Raw genomic sequence first — 18,104 nt, 5'->3', positions numbered from 1 at the left:
CTTATCCATGTCTGCTTTAAGAAATGTTTTCCATTTTGTTTGTAGTTTAAATACCAATTTTGTGAAAAGTAAAAAATAAATAAATACGATTTCGATATATCTAAATATGTTTAGTGAAAGGTAAAATTTCGAAATCTCCGTGTAAACAATGCGTGACGTAGACGCGTGAGAGATCACTTCCGGCGTAAAGTTTGGAGATGATTCAGTTGGACATCTGGTACATTCAGTTCGACATAGCTGTTAACAAGAGGTAACTAAATAAATACAGTATACTATTCGTTTTCTCACACAAACCACTCGTTTCGTGTCTTAGGCCATCAGTGTGTACTTACATTCTCGAGTCATTAAATCATGTTTAATTTCGACTTCTCTGTGCATGCTCTTTGACGTGGACCCCCATAACGTTACCTTCTTGAAGTTAACGTTATATGACTGACAGACAACAACGGTTTAACCTAAAAATATCAAAATTGAAAATACTGTGGAAACAGACACCTACATCTTGGATGCCCTTGAGGTAAGCTAAAACATCAAAAATTAATTTCAAAGTGAACTATACGCTCAAGTAATATCAGCTCAAGTCCTCTGTACTGCATTGGTTCTGCTCTACATGTGTCCACTAGGTGGCAGCTCTAGCACATCACACCATGGAGGCGGTAAACATCTGCCGCCTTCAGAACTTCTTAAGCGAATCAGATGAGCTGTAAATGTCACGTGGCTATCACTCTAGAAAAGTGCGTCATGATTGCAGTCTCAAGCGAATATTTTCATCCAGGCAGGGGAGAAAATGTCTATTTCATGATTTTAAATGACGACATTCTACGTAACTAGGCAAACCGTAAACCTTTGCATCATATTAGTTTACTCCGTTGAATTCTCATTCAAATGCAGCTGAGATCAAGTTGATAATCGGTTTTCAAATGCACGAAATCTGAATGTATGAAATCTATCTTTTCTCCCAGTGTTTATATTCCTGATGTGTATCCATAGTATCTATGTCGGTTACATGGCTATTTCAATTGCAGGCTGTTGGCCTTTGCTTACTATTTACACTTCTGAAGTGTACACTTAACTTTGGCAGATGTGTCTTTTAAACAGTGTTTGGGGAAAGTCTTCTTAGGTTGAATCTGTGCTAATCAAAACCCAATTACTTTATGTTCACTTGCACTTACAGAGATAAGCTCTGCATGTCTGTCTCAGTCAGACCCTCAACACACATCTTCATTCAGTTAAGATACTAGCTAAGCCAGTTATGGAAGTCACGATAACAAAACAGAGCAAGTTACATGATTGGATGTGGGTGACTTTACCTTATTTAGATGATGTGCATGATTAAGATCTGCAAAATCAAATCAGTTGAACTGCGTTTTATTACATTAGATTGTAAATTGTAGCCTACTTTCTATGAAAACTGTAAACGTTGGAGTGCAATTACTTTAAGCATTCGAGACATTTTTGTATTTTTTTTGTAAGAACTAAATGTTCTTTTTTAAAAAAAAAATCAACTGTGTGTCATACTGTATAGCTTTATTCACAATATAGAATGGCCATGTAAATAAATTTGTGATGCTTCTAAATTTGGGGAGAAAAGCATGTATGAGATAAAGTTACAGTATGTAAGTTACTAAACACTGCTGACATAGATCTGTGAAAAACTGTCTTTACTATATCCAATTACTTGATATATCCTGATGTGTTAATTTAATTTGCACATTTTTGCATGTTCACAAAATAGTATGTTTTGAGAAGATATTGAATTGTGTCAAAAAGTCAAATTTCTCAAGAGCAGCTTTTTAGAAATCAAAGGCATTTAATGAAAAGTTCAGATAAGTGACTGAAAAGCATGCATATCACTGACCTTGCTAAATCATGAAGGAAAAAATACATTTGCACATGATATTAAAATCCATTTCTTCAAATTTCCATTTTATTCTTTCTTCAGGTGTGAGAGACTCGACTGAAGCACAATACTGCCATCGAATGGTAAGATTGATTCAGTCATTCAAATAATACATAAGAACATGAGGGAGTGAGGTCTCTTGAACATGAATACATATGTCCTCACGTACTATAGCCGCTCTGTGCTCACTGGTCTCAAATAACCAGAATGCTCTACGGTGTTCTAAAATAATAGCTATTGGTTATTTGTGTTATACTCTCTGATACAGATGCTACATCTTTTCTGTGTAAAAATTCACTTTACTGTAGTATTGATTACCAGAAGTAAAATTCAAATATAAACATATTGCACAATGTCACACAATTCAGGCCTCCACATCCAAATCTTAATCATCCGGAGGGGCTTTTGAGGTATTATAACCACTCTAGAGTCTTTTTTTGTTGTTTTTGGCACCTTTCATTCTCCGTACGACAAGTTGGAGTAAAGGATCAATCTTTTTCCCTGCTGTTTGAGTCCCGTTGGTCGGCCAGCCCCTCGTTTACATGGCCACTCCCATCTGTGGGGCGGGGGCTGTGACGGACCGGAATCATGTGGCTCCGGCTTTTCTTCATCACTTCGTCTTCCATAGAGGATTGTGGTACACCCATCCTTCCCCCTGCGGGCAATTCAAGAACAGAATCAAATGTTAGACATGCTAGATCTGATATGAGAACCAATATCCTGCATGACTCTGGAGCTAATCAAAAGAGGCGGGACGTGAAGGGAAATTAAAAATATTTGGCCCCGTCCCAAACATGGTGACAATGTAAAATGCTGTATTGAGGGTGAATTGTGAACACATAGATGGTGCCTCTGAGCTCCCTTTTAAACCATGACATTTAAGTATGGGTCACAATGCACACTGCCATTTAAAAGGTGGCTTCAGTAAATTTTTTTAAACAATCTTGATTCAGCAGGATACAAATGGACAAATACTTTTACAATGTTACAAAATAATATTTCAAAAAAAATGCTGTACTTTTAAAAAGACACAAATGTCGATTGAACCGGTTTAAAAACTCCCGTTTCTATTGGACATGGACAAAAGCCTATGATTGTCAATGGTTTGGACTGATTACTTAACATTTATTTATTGCATTATATTATTATTTTTATTTTTTACTTTATTGCTGGTTTAAAGGGATAGTTCACTTTGAAATTAATTTTTGATATGTTTAAAGACAGTTATAAATTACAAAAACCCATTGCTTTGCTTCAGAAGGACTTTATTAACCCACTGGACCGTATGGATTACTTTTATGATGGATGGATGCGCTTTTTGGAGCTTCAAAAACTCTATTCACTGCTATTATAAAGCTTGGAAGAGCCAGGATATTTTGTATTATAACTATGATTGTGTTTGGCTGAAAGAAGAAAGTCATACACACACCTATGATGGCTTGAGGGTGAGTAAATAAATGATGGGATCATTTCATTTTTGGGTGAACTATCCCTTTAAGACCAATTAGCTGACTAGTAAAAGTACTGACTAGTCAATTATGAAAATATGTAGTTTTGCATATGCTAGGTAAAATAACAAATGTGACTTGTAAGGACAAACGAAGGCATTGAGGCTGCAAGTTTTCTTCAGGTTTTTGATGCAGAATTAGGAAGCCTCACCTCTTTGATGAAGTACTTGGGTTTCCAGGTGGTGCTGCTGGCTGTTCTCTGCTTCCCTTCTCTTCTCTGTTTCTCCTCCAGCTGATGTTTGTGCTCAGTGGCCACATCGATGTCCCCGGCCTTCAGCGCCGCGGTCACATGCTGCCACAGCCGTCTGTCAATCATTACCACAAGACAGGGTAATACCACAGGCTGATACTTTCATTCTCGTATATTGTTGTGGAATAATATACTTCAGATAAATTTGCTCCTAAATTGCACCTGCAAACTTTTTTGTGGTTGCCCCATATGACATTTTTCTTGTCATGTATTTAAATTATATTCTAAATGTTGTTAACAACATGGGTTAATTGAAACATTTTATTCAAGCTTCATGCATTCTTTTTTTTTATCAACAATAGAATGTGTGTAAAAACAAAAACACAAGTTATAAAAAAAAAGCAACATTTTGAAAAAAAAGCTGAGAAAATCGCCTTTTTGTCAAAGTCTATGTCCGGATCAGATTCAGAATGATGTTTAACACATACAGTAGAAGGAGTAGATTGAGTCCATCAAAACCGCCATTCTCCAAGCACAGTCCTATACCTCGTCCTGGTTCAACATTTCATTCTAAAACATTAGGCCGTTTTGATTTATATGCAGTTTAATTTGATGATCATGTTATTTTAGATAAGGAATGCTTTTATCATGCCTGTTTTGACGCGGAGATTCTGTCCTCTTTAATAACATGCATAATAGCGCCCCCCTACTGTATAACTGAAAACATGGATTGTTCTACATTTTGGTCAACGGCGGGGAAGCATTGCGTCATAAATGACAGAAAATTGGCAGGGAAAGAGTTAAAAAAAAGTATATATGTATATACTTATATGTATATAGGGTTCCTGATGGGTGCACAGGAACACTCAAAAGTCACCAAAGGGACTCCAATGTGCAGCATCTATCTATGGATGATGCAATGGCAGCCATATTTTGTACCAGAACACCCACCACACACCAGCTTACTGATGGCTCGCAGTTGCCGCTCTAATTCATCCCAAAGGTGTTCTATCAGGTTGAGGTCAGGACAGGTGCGCAGTCATTTTAGAACAGAAAGGGGCCATCTACAAACTGTTCCCACAAAGTTGGGAGCATGAAATTGTCCAAAATGTCTTGAAAATGATCAAAAATAATGTCATAATATATAATAATAGTAAAAATAATTTCTTTCTTTCTCAAAACTGAGTTTTGATTTCTAAGTGATCAATTTATGTACAATTGTTTTCCCACATGATTACTGGCTGTAGGACATCAGTAAATGAATGCAGGGTTTCCCAAATGAAACAAGAGCTGTTAGTTTTGAATGATGTGTGTAGAGAAATGTGTTTAGAGTTTTGCAAAAAGGTTGTTTTTCAAATGCAAACTGAGTGCAAAGCAATTAATCTTTGTATTTTGCAGACTTGGTCTTAAGATTGGGTACATGAGTGAATGGTTTCATCAAGTAAGCCTCAAATTCAACTTTTAGTGTATTAGCAATTTGAAAAAAACTGTAAAACTGTAAAACAAACTGTGAAAGAGGTCGCCTATGCTATAGAGTGAACAAAGAAAATTCTTAAATTGCATGAAACTGAGAAGCATTAAAAAAAGAAAAAAAAATTATTTTAATGCAAGCAACAAAAAAAGAAAAAGAAAATTGCAGCTTTGGAATAAAAGAAAAATAAATCTGGAAATCTGTTTATTTAAAAAAATTATCTATGAATGTAGAATGTAGTATGTATGAATTAGAATGTATTAATTTTATTATAGCACTCGTCAGCCTACAGCAGCCAAGATGATGTTCCTGGAAACAATACAGCAGCTTAATCAAACTATACAACCAACTAAACACCAAATTACAAAACAATATTATGTGAACATGAATAAACTCGTTTGTGTGTGAGTGTGTGCGTGTGTGCACGCCCGGATTGGCCATCTGGCAATTCTGGCACATGCCAGAAGGGCCGGTGTGATTTTCTATTGTTTTGGGCCGAGACACAGATAGTTGCGTGTTCTGAGTCAGTTAACACAGTCAGAGCGTAAAAATACGGGATATTATTTTTAGGGATTGCTGACGTGAAACAGACGTTTCGAAGCTTTGCAAGATCCCGAAGCGCAGATGATTCGAAACACTGATCCGAAGTGTGATTCAAAACACATACGTCACGTGACTACGGCTGGTGGCGTGCTCCCCGAATGGGCTTTATGCACAGCTGCACTACCTCCTGAACCTAAGCCAGCTAAATTGATTCATTCAGGTGCGTCTGATTATTGTTGCCATGACTACTGAGGTCAGACACACCTGCATTAATCAATTTGAATTAATCAAGAGCACAATGTCATTCTGGATACCATCATTGAAAGTATTTTCCGACGTTTTGCTAAAAACAGAGAACTATACACAGATTTCGCCCTGCTTGATCCCAAGAATTTCAATGACTTGAAATGTAACGGTGTACCTGCAGGCGCACTCAATGCCCTGAGCGCCAAACTGATCAGATGCGATAGCAGAGCAACTCAGGGTGAACTACTTAGCCTTTACGCAGTGGGACAAGAATGTGTCTGTGCGCGAAGAGTAATATCTGACCAAGATGAGTACTGAGGATGGAGATGATGAACAGAGTCCAGATGAAGAATGGGATGTTGTGAACACAACCTGCCAATCTTGCAGAAAAGGTCCCATCTGTTGTTATTATGTCCTACAAAGGTATAACCTGCTCACTGACTCCTATACCATATCTAATCGGACTTGGATACAAGTTTCTGTTAACTCTGTGACACAAGTTGCATGTGAGCGAAGCTTTTCCACGCTAAAATTCATCAAGAATCGATTAAGGAGCACAGCGGAGGAGCATCTTGAAGCCTTTATGTTGATGGCAATCGAAAAAGAGACGTTTCTTTGGACACGGATTGCATCACAAGAGCGCGCTGATGCAACGGCTGCTGATTTAGTAAGGTAGGCCATGCTTTTTTTTTTATCATACCCGTATTTTCCGCACTATAAGGCGAAAACATATTCTAAAATAGGTCATTCGTTGAAGGTGCGCCTTATAATCCAGCGCGGATTATATTTTTATATATTTAAAAACATGTTTATGAAGCGCGAGCGCGTTGGGGCGGGCACGTAACTTACATTCGCAGCAGAGCATGTGAGCGGAGTAGTTTGCCGTTTATTATTAGGAGTTAATTAATTGCTAATTCATAAAAGTAAATGCAGTAGGTTTATTGTAGCCTACTTTCACTGCATGTAAACTAGTTAAACAATTGAAGCCTTATTGGAGAGTGTTTAAAAATAAATTAATAATTAATTAATAAAATTGAATATAAAATAAATGTAATAATTCTACAATTTTACCAGCAGGGCTTAATTCTGCTATTGTAGGCTTATTTTGTAGATGTAACCAATTACTTTAGACGAGTGCAAACTAGGTGCTTAATGTAAGTGTTCCTGTTCACAAAATGAGATGTTATGGTCGCCCATCAATGCAAACGTCTCTGTGTATAGAAGGATCATAAACATGCTGGTACAGATCGTACCAGTTCGGCCAGATTCGGCTCGTAGTCGTCCATCTTCGGATGCGGCGCCGCGCGGAAAGTTACAAAAAGTGCCGTGCACACCGCCAGGGCAATGGGGTCTTGCGGACCCTACGCGCACGACCGCCCACACCACAATGACCTTATTTTTGCCGCGCGCTCTTGTGGACGCGTCGAGTATAAACAAGGCTTAAGATGGATAAGAGAGCGAGTTCGCGGGTGAATGTAATAACGCGGAGCGTTATTAACCAATTGATCCATATACAAGGCCCTCCTGATCATAAGGCGCACTGTCCTTTTTTTTTTTATTTGTTGAGAAAATTAAAGGCTTTTAAGTGCGCCTTATAGTGCGGAAAGTACGGTATTTTGGCCGCTGTGCCATGCTCATGTGCGTGTGTTTTTGGCCGCTGTGCCATGCTCATGTGCGTGTGTTTTTGGCCGCTGTGCCATGCTCATGTGCTTGTGTTTTTGGCCGCTGTGCCATGCTCATGTGCTTGTGTTTTTGGCCGCTGTGCCATGCTCCTGTGCGTGTGTTTTTGGCCGCTGTGCCATGCTCCTGTGCGTGTGTTTTTGGCCGCTGTGCCATGCTCATGTGCGTGTGTTTTTGGCCGCTGTGCCATGCTCATGTGCGTGTGTTTTTGGCCGCTGTGCCATGCTCATGTGCTTGTGTTTTTGGCCGCTGTGCCATGCTCATGTGCTTGTGTTTTTGGCCGCTGTGCCATGCTCCTGTGCGTGTGTTTTTGGCCGCTGTGCCATGCTCGTGTGTGTGTGTGTTTTGGCCGCTGTGCCATGCTCGTGTGTGTGTGTTTTGGCCGCTGTGCCATGCTCGTGTGCGTGGATTTTGGCCGCTGTGCCATGCTCGTGTGCGTGTGTTTTTGGCCGCTGTGCCATGCTCGTGTGCGTGGGTTTTTGGCCGCTGTGCCATGCTCCTGTGCGTGTGTTTTTGGCCGCTGTGCCATGCTCCTGTGCGTGTGTTTTGGCCGCTGTGCCATGCTCGTGTGCGTGTGTTTTTGGCCGCTGTGCCATGCTCCTGTGCGTGTGTTTTGGCCGCTGTGCCATGCTTGTGGGTGTGTGTGTTTTTGGCCGCTGTGCCATGCTCCTGTGTGTGTGTTTTTGGCCGCTGTGCCATGCTCATGTGCGTGTGTTTTTGGCCGCTGTGCCATGCTCCTGTGCCTGTGTTTTGGCCGCTGTGCCATGCTCCTGTGCCTGTGTTTTGGCCGCTGTGCCATGCTCGTGTGCGTGTGTTTTTGGCCGCTGGGTGATGCGTCTAGCCATATTGATTAGGATAAGAAAAGCAACCTCAATGATGAATTAGCCAAATCTTTTATTAAATTTGATCCCAAAACTTTCAAGGATCAATGGATCCACACTTTTTGCAAGCTTAGCACTACTTCAGAAGCACCTCTCTGCCGCTATATCTTCTTTTGATTGCATTACGAGGCTGTGGTACCGCCAGGCTGAGAGCATTAGACTACTCTGATGGGGCTCTGACTTGTCCGGCTGGATCTCTGCTCTACAGTAAGCCAATAAGCAGCATTAGAGTTTATTAAGTGAAACGTCCAGCTCACTCAGGGCCAGCGCATGAGGGTCACGAGTATCGTATAAGAGATCTAGAGGGGCAGGATTAAGCTAAAATGCTCTAAAATGAGAAATGCTCATCCACCATGGCATTATCTGGATCACTGAGTTCTGATCTTTCACACTCACAATTTATTTGCATTGCCGAAGTAACTCTCTTCCCTAGAAGAAAGGTTTCACTATGCTTTAATTTAAAGTTAACAGACTTCTGCAAAATGAACATAACTAGCTAAATCTAAATAAAAACACACATTTGTTTATATAAATATATTTAGTCCATTTTGTACTTTGGGAAGTGTGATAATCAGATCATTTTGACTTTTTTATTTGTAGGGTTATTAGGGGGACGACCCAGACTCAAACACTCGTTGTATACACGACTCAACATGACTCGTGCACGTGTGAAATCAGCGGGACTTCAGTTGCAACCGAAAAAGAAAAAAGACCACCAAAATAGTTGTTTTTGATTTCTGCATTACTAGTGGCTCAAAATGTAATTGCAAAAATAAAATAAGCATTATTTAAACTAAATTCAATTCTGAAAAAAGCATCAGTTCTCCCATAAATGCCCACATTATCCATAGTATTGAAATGAAGTTTGTGATAAAATCTCACCTCGATTCATACGGAGCCTGTTTCTCCAGCGGGCGGATCTTTTTCTTAATGACTGGCAGTTTGGATGTGTCAATCACTTTGGTCTCTCCACTGCTGTAAGTGAACTCCAGGGTCCCGTTCCACTCCCCCTGAGCCTTGCATACGATGGTACCGGTGGGATTGTGCTTTACCTCACCTGTGACTCTGTTGAAGAAAAAAAGAAAGTAAGTTAAAGGGGCTATATGTAGAATTCCGAAACCATTGTTTTTAGTGACACCAGTGGCCAATAAGTGAACTGCAGCCAGAAACTTCTTGCAGGTGGATATGTTTGCGCAAGCTCTGACTGCAATTCACCAGCATCATGTGGACAGATGAGGTAGTTAAAATGATAGCTTGATTATAAAAGTATGTTTAAGACTAGGACATGAAAATGTATAGGGGGTGGTGATGGCGCAGTGGATAAGACGCATGCCTTTGGTGCGAGAGACCCTGAGCAAGACACTTAACCCCTAGTTGCTCCAGAGGCGTGCGATCTCTGACATAGCAATTGTAAGTCGCTTTGGATAAAAGCGTCAGCTAAATGTATAAATGTATAGATAGACTATATAGATCTGGCTATTTGTGACTATAGTTTGAATTAATCCCTTTTCTTTTTGACACATTGACATTACAGAATAGCTCTTTTAGTATCCTGAACATGTACATGCATTCATTTCATGAGCCACTGAAGGAAGAGGGGATGTAGCGTGTAAATGTCAAATCTTTTTTTATAATCACGGCAATAACGTGCCGAGTCCTTCACATAAAAATGGGCCTTCAGGCTTTTATAGAAAACTCAGGAAGTCAGGAAAGGTCTCGTTTTTTTTAATTTCGCTACAACCTGTTCACCCACTGATTAATAAATGAAAATTCCTATCGCCCCTTTAAAATAATCCAAATAATCATCAGCAAAACACATATTAAAATATGATGCATGTTTTTACCTGATCTCAAATAAAATAAGCTTCTTCACTCTCTCACCTGTGAACTTTCCCTCCATAGAAGGGTTTGGTGTGAAATGTGACGGTGGCGGAGTATCCGCTTTTGGCGCAGCTGATGGAAACTTTCCCACCCAGCTCCACCCAGGGCACTGTGAGGATGGAGCGAGCGTAAGCTGAGGGCAGCGTGAACACGTACTCCTCGTCATGCTCTAAGAGATGTAGGACTCCTAAAATGAAAACACAGAAGTTGTTACAAATGATATTAGCATTCCTTCAGGAATTCATATCCACCTTCTGTAATATAGTCCAGTGTCATGCGTTTTAACCTGTTCTGATTTACCAGTCATCAGGATGACAGATTCTTTCTGTATATAGTGTACTTAGATTTAAATACACTATATTATAATGCAAACCTTAAACTACAGATTATACAGTTATTCATTAAAATGATTACTTGTGTTTATCTGTATAACTCAGGTAAAATCTGATCAGTGCGAGCATTTTCACAGCAGCTCTCTCAGCAGGCCTGGCCTATTTTTTATTCTGGTTACATAATGGACAGCTGTCTAGTGGCAAAATCTCTGTGGGCTGTCAGCCAGGTCTGACAACAGCACATCTGTTTCCCAGAGACAAGAGAGCTGAACGGGGGGGTGCAGTTCGGCTCCCAGCTCCAAAAGGGTCAAGCGTGTTTCGGCCCAGTTCCTTGTGATCATGCTGAGAACAGAGCTTCTCTGATGATCCCAGTAGAGGACAGATAAATTCATGATGATGTCAATTTGTAGGCGAACCTGGAAGACTACAGTATTTGACAATGGGTTTCAAAATGGCCGTTTTGGTGAGTTATCAATGTAAACAGTTAGTTAGTTATGTGTAAAATGAAAGTAAACATTGGGGAAATTATAATTATATTGGATCCATGCATAAGGAAAGTGAATATCTTTCAGACGCCATCGTGTATATGTTGTGTTAGAAGGGAAACCCACTGTCTTTGACTTTGAAAACCCCTGATCTCAGTCAAAGTTCATTTCAACGTGTACTAATACATTTTTACTCTCTGGTGCTCTTAAGTCATTTTTGAATGAAAAATTTAGCATTTTGTTTTTTTTGTTCGAATTTTTTGCTTTATAGGAATGATTCGAAACTTGGTAAAGGTTTTGGCACCTGCTATGTGAACACACACAAAAAAACCCATAAATATTATTCGAAAGGTCCTAATATATCAATGTCAAAAGGCATTTTTCATAATAATAACAGAAATTCTATAACTTTTTTTAATTTCACTTTTATAAAACTGTTTTCACTTCAGCAATAATCTGTCATCCTTAAAAAGAGACCAAAACAAGTATGTGCACCAAAACATTCCAGATTTATGACAGTTTCAGTTGGAATTTTCAATTTCAAAAAAGTGAATAAATGCATTACTGCATAAATAATTTAGTACCATAAAATACAAAATATTAAATAAAAAAAAAACATTATCAAACTAAAAGTACATTGCTTGAGATACTAAAATTCAATTCATTTTTGACTGCCAGATGAAGCACACCAGAGGGTTTAAATCAAAGCACGGACAAAAAAACCGAAAAAAACCCCCAACAATTACATTTTTACAAACTAACATTAACTTAGATAATAACTGATTTAAATAAATATATTGTTCACTGTTAGTTAACGTTAGCTCGGCATTAAGTAATGTGTACAAATTTGTCTTAAAAGTAAAGGATTGCCAGATAATCTTCATGCCAATAAGTTTGAATGATGAAATAAGTTTAAGTGTTTTATTTTATTTCCATTAACTTTTTAAATAGTTTTTATGGTCTAAAACTAAAACCCTAAAAACTATTTAAAAGTTAAAGGGGAAAAAAAATAAAACAATTAAACTTACTTTATTTAGCTGGTTGCCAAGGAAACATTTCTCATTTTCAATTAGTTTAACTTGACGTACTAAAAAAATTATTACAACTAAAACTGAAATAAAAATGCATAAAAACTATACAGACATATTAAAAATAATAATAATAAAAATGACAAAAAAATAAACTAAAATGAAAATGGAAAATATACAACTAAAAACAAATTGAAAATATGAACAAAAACTAAAAAAAAACTTGTTTTTTGAGCCAGTTCTTTTCAATGAAAATTTCTAAATAGAATAGACAATGAATCACTGAGGAATCAGACAGACAGCTCTGTGACTTACTAATCTGCTGTCAGTTATCAGTGAATGACAGCTTGATCTGTTCATCATATGACATCAGAAAACTTATACAACTTATACCAAACTTATACACTTTTCGAGTTTGACAGAATGAAAAATAAAAGCATGAGTAAATGACAATTTTCATTTTAGTGTAAAACATTTTTAACTTTTTAAATTCCTCTAAAATTCCTGCTGCTCCAATTAACACTGTGTACATTACTCGAGGGGATTAGTGCAAGCCGTCTTATAAGTAATTAATGTTGTCCTAATTACAGAAGAAACCGGTTAAAGCTCACCAAAAGCTACCTTCATCCCTCATGATCCTCCACTTCACTGAACTCTCAGTTCAAGAGAATTGAGAAATGCTTAGGTTCAATTAAATGATGTTCTTTTGAATGTACTATTCATCAAAGAATCCTGACAAAAAAAAAATCTACAAATATATTAAGCAGCACACCTGTTTTCAACATCAATAATAATAGGAAAAGTTTCTTGAGCATCAAATCTCCATATTAGAATGATTCTGAATGATCATGTGACACTAAAACTATCGTATTGATGCTAAAAATTCAGCACTGCCATCACAGGAATAAATTGGATTATAAAATATATTCAAATAGAAAATAGTTGTTTAAATTGTAATAGTATTTTACAACATTGCTATATATTTGATCAAATAAACTATAGTGAGCATAAGATACTTTTTTTTAAGTGTATTTATAAATGACATTTATCTGGCATTTGTCACAACATGAATGGGAAATGAAGAACCTGGCCAAAACAAGGTATATTAACTAAATGAAGGCAGAATCTTTGAGGGAAATGCCTGAAAATGCCCCTTTTGCTGGTAGCTCTACAGTTTTGGGACTTGAGCGAAGCATCTAGTGAGCGTGTGAAGTGACACATCAAGAGGAGAGTTTTTCAAACAGATGAACATTTCTGTTGTTGTTCCTGCAGACAGATGGAGTTGTGATACAAGCACCAGTAAATATCACAGGCCCTGAGGCAGATCAGCTGATCTGGAAACAGTATGCTCTTTGGACACAGTTCTGCCTGAATGAGCAAACCCTCAGGCTTTAATCAAACAGTAATGAACAAAACTCAATGATCCCAGCAGACAAATGATCCCCATAAACAAAACACAACTTTATGAATAAATAAATGCTTCTAAGAAACTATTAGTATTTTTTTCTAATGTTTTGGTATGAAAACAAAGACTCGTAGTGAGATCTTATGGATGGATCTTGAGAACTGGATGAACTGGATTCACTGATTCCTCATTGCATTTTGTAGCCCTGCCCACTGTGAAATCTCATTGGTCCAAAATCCTGCTCTACTTAGCAGTGTATTAAACTAAACCAATTCTGATTGCCTGTATTGGTCACTTTGCACAGTACATTGTCTCTTTTATCCTTCATTGTCAAATACACTGTTTAATTTTGAAAATAAATGAAAACATTTTGTTTTGCACAATTTTGATTTTATGCATATTTATTCAAATGTTAATATTGGTCGATAGCTACAAGACTATATAATTATTTTCATGTTATGGTTGGTCAACAGTAAATTACCAATATTAAAAATATCCTATTTTGTCTAAAAAGGTATATATATATATATATATATATATATATACAGTATATGCATTTTATGGTTGTAAATTACCACTATTAAAAGTATCCTATTTTGTCTAAATATTTTTTTTAATTACTAATAAAAGAAAAATGCAACAACATTTCTCAATTTAAAGTTTAGTTTAAGTTGAAGTACTATAATGAAACAAAACAAATTATATACAAATATATATATATATATATATATATATATATATATAAAGAAAACAGAAAATATTCAAATAAAATCTAATTCAAAATATTAACAAAAACAATAAAAATATATAAATAAAAAATAACAATGATCGCAATATAATGTGAAACATGAAACATACAACTAGATTATTATTGTTATAATAATATATAATAACAGCATTAGATGACAACAAAAATCCTAACCTTAACTAATGACTACAAGCTATTAAATATTCAATATCTACTGATACCAATATCTGTCAATATTGGTATCTGTCAATATGGTACTAAAATATGTGAAATATTTTTCATACCAAAAAAGCACATTCAAATAGAAAAGGGTGTTACACAAGCAACATTTTGAGCAAAAAGCTGAAAAAAAAAATCATATTTTTTGTCAAAGGCTACGTCTGGATATACTTCAGATCGATGATCGAGTCCATCATCAACAGCTTCACAGTCCTTTACCTTGTCCTGGGTCGACATTTTATTCTGTAACATTATGCCGTTTTGATTATATGCTATTTAGTGTAGAAGATTGCATTATTTAACATATGATATCGCTTGATTCTGTATCTTCTTCGCATATGTTTTGATCAGGAGATGCAGTAACGTTACTCTCAAATGTGTAATAGCGTTCCCTACTGTATAACAGTGAGAAAAAAAAAAGCCGGAAAATTCTGTCAATGGCGGGAAAAGAGTTAAAAGAGACTCAAACTCACCTTCTCCAAACATTGACACTCCTATGGACATGCCCATGAACTTGCTTTTTGTCCAAACATGGGTGTTGACGCATGTCCGGCGCTCTTTGCACTCGCAGTAAAATCCAGAGACTGGGGGGTGGTGGGACACCTGTTCAGCCACAAAGCGTAGCCGGTAAGATCCTAACCCATCATTGGAGATGGTCTGGGCGGAATGAGCAGCCGCAGGTGCTGGGCTTGAGCTGGTAGTCCTGAGGGGCCGTACCTTATCTCGCGGTACGTCCCATGTGCAATGGAAGCTCTCTCCCAGAATGGGGTTGTAAGGCTTCTTGGCCACAGCACCTTTGCGACCCTCGTGGAAGGCGGTCAGGTAGTATTCCACAAACCGGATCATGCGTTCCTCTGCCGTCGCTCCAGACGTGATGGCCAAAAACACATCCGGGTGGGCCATGAAGTTGGCGTACATCTCCAAAAGGGAGCGCTTCTCTAGGATAAATGTGGGCAGCACCACCTAAGAACAAAAGATATAGGCCTACATTATCTGAAGACAGTTTGTGAGTGAAAAAAGATTTCACGGATATTGCTGAATATGGCCATGATAATGACAACATGGCGAATGTAGTCCAGATTACATTCAAACTACACACACTCATACCATATAGAAGAACATACTTTTTTAGCGGCCGTGAAGTAATTACGTATTCAAATTACCTACTCAAGAGAGTATGTGATTTTGTCTTATTGAGCAAGTCACTGAATTATTCACTCAACCGTTTCAAGATGCAGACTCTTAATATGTCACACAATGGCTGTTTTTGTTGGTGGGGCCAAAACAGACAAAGCAACTTGCAATATTGTGCCTAAATTTAGTCAGTACAAATTTCCTGTTTTTACTTGTGTATAAAAACATTATCATACTTGCCATCTTGCCGTTTTATCATCTTGGCTTTGGTTAGCACTCACATCTACGCCGATATTACAAAAGAGCATATTATTCTTGTCATATTGCTAAAATATTTTATTATTAAACTATGCAATGAATGTGATATGATGTCAGTGTAAGCGCATACCTATTACTGGCGCTCAAAGATAATATAATAGTTGTATGCTTGTCTTTGTAATACAGATTCTGACTCCATGGATTAATGCTCTGTCCCTCTCCCCTGAGGCCCATACACACACACACACATCACTGAACTTCATCATCTCAGCAATCCAAATGACTGCTCGAATCCTGCTGAACTATAAACACAAGCCCTGAAGGAAATGTTAATATCAGAGAGACTAAACAGAGACGCCTCTGTAGAGAGTAAAGAGAGAAACATATATCAAAACCAACACTGAGGCTGATGAACAGTAATTAGAATAATAATATCATGACACCTCTCGACACGCTCGAATCGGTCCAGTAGATTCCTAATCACGAGGACGAATAGGATCATCAAATCAGATAAAGTATCCTGTTAGCTGATTACGTAAAGTATAATTATGAAACTGAATTTCCCCTGAGCTATGATTATGTTAATATTCCTTGTATGTAGCATGGTACTGTAACAGCGTGGTTCAATCAAATGTAGGACCATATCAAATTCCAAGAATTAGTCTTTTAAAAATAAACCACAATACTCATAATAATAACCAAACATAATGTCAACAAGACAAGACAGGGGTGTGTATAAATATACACACAGGACTAAAGGACTAAGTTAACAATGGGCAGGTGGACACAATAATTTACTATGGTTAAACATAGACCCACACTAGGAAACTAGGACAACTAAGGCTGTGTGTCCACCAAAGCGTTTTTCAACGCGCCTGGCGTATGTTTTCAATTGTTTTCAATGGGAGCGCCGCGTTTTTTAAACGCCATGAGCGTGACGAGGCCCTAAGCGTTTTTTACTGGTCGCCGAGAGTTAAAAAATGTTCAACTTAGCGCTCATCACTGTCACTTTTTACCTAGCCGTCCAATCACAGTGGAGGAGGGGCGGGACTAAACCACACTGACCAACCGTCACAAAATTCTTTCTGTACAACGACATCAACCAACAGAGCTAAGGCCTTGTGTCCACCAAAGCGTTTTTATCCAGCTGAAAACGCCGTGCTTTAGGCGCTTGAGAGCGTTTTGGCAGCGCAGCGTTTTTCCGTTGAGACGTGTCGTTCCTATGATCCAGAATATCCGCAGCACAGTTTACTTGTAACTGATTTCGCAGATAATTTGTTTCATACTAAAAAATTATTTTTCATCCATTTTGTTCGGTTAGCTCGGTTAGCTAGTTACGTTCATTTAGAATTTTGAATAAACTCCAAAGCACAATGACTAAGTGTGTATTTTTTTTGTTTTAATTGTTTGTCAGCTCACACAACTGTCTGTCCATGCCTTGATGAGTATTGATTATAAATAATATTATTATAATACTCCCAACCAACTACTGTGGAGGGTAAAGGTACTGTTATTTCACCCTTTTTAATTTCGTTGAGGTTGTGTTCCCACATCGTTAGCTACTTTGGATCGCTATAACTTGAATGACTGTCAACTGTTGAATGAATGAGTGTCAAGCATGTCAAGTCGCGCTTTGTTTACTTCGAACCGGAAGACACTTTTGACGCAAGGCCTCATGGAAACTTGTGGATATAATAAAATATTTTGATGTAATAAAATTATATTCGTATAAATTTTACTGGTAAATAAATTCATTGTGTATTCCAAAACATTCCAAATATCCGTGTTTATGGCACACAGTGTGGGTTGGGTTTTTGTCAAAATTTCCAAATCATAAAAAGCTGGAAAACCCCTCCTTTGTTCCCTGAGATTAAGAACAGATAAACAGTCTTGAGTGGTTCCTGTTTGTATGAGAAAAGGAAGAATGATGTATACATGTACGGAATGGCCGAATTCTTTCAGCATCATTAACTTGATGATCAGTTTGGGTGGGACAGCAAGTGTGTGTGTGTGTGTGTGTGTGTGTGTACCCGTGTGAGGTCCATGCCCAGTTTGAGTTGAGACAGCAGATGAAGGATAATGCTCCTCTGGTCATCCAAGACTCCGAGGTCTTCCTCCTCATTATCTTCTGTGTCTGTGATCTCCTCGCTGGAGTCCACCGATTCTGGGCTGGAGTTCTGCAAATCACACACACA

The 18,104-nt window shown here is 37.9% G+C and overlaps 1 protein-coding gene across 3 annotated transcripts in view; it reads right to left on the bottom strand.

Moving 5' to 3' along the window:
* Nucleotides 1–1,802: 1,802 nt before the first annotated feature.
* osbpl10b (oxysterol binding protein-like 10b) overlaps nt 1,803–18,104 on the bottom strand; it is a 48,797-nt gene continuing 32,495 nt past the window's right edge. For all 3 annotated transcript variants that reach the window (XM_089117890.1, XM_039650838.2, XM_039650839.2), the window contains 6 exons: nt 17,940–18,086; nt 14,991–15,480; nt 10,301–10,487; nt 9,302–9,484; nt 3,560–3,713; nt 1,803–2,555 (listed from right to left, as the gene is read on the bottom strand). In XM_089117890.1, the coding sequence (XP_088974016.1) occupies nt 2,511–2,555; nt 3,560–3,713; nt 9,302–9,484; nt 10,301–10,487; nt 14,991–15,480; nt 17,940–18,086 (1,206 nt within the window). In that variant the 3' untranslated portion in view covers nt 1,803–2,510. The remainder of the gene's footprint in view (nt 2,556–3,559; nt 3,714–9,301; nt 9,485–10,300; nt 10,488–14,990; nt 15,481–17,939; nt 18,087–18,104) is intronic.

This window comes from Pimephales promelas, chromosome 12 (assembly GCF_988280905.1).
Source record: "Pimephales promelas chromosome 12, fPimPro1.hap1.1, whole genome shotgun sequence".
In the NCBI taxonomy this organism is placed as follows: Eukaryota; Metazoa; Chordata; class Actinopteri; order Cypriniformes; family Leuciscidae; genus Pimephales; species Pimephales promelas.
This window is presented reverse-complemented; position numbering and strand designations above follow the sequence as displayed.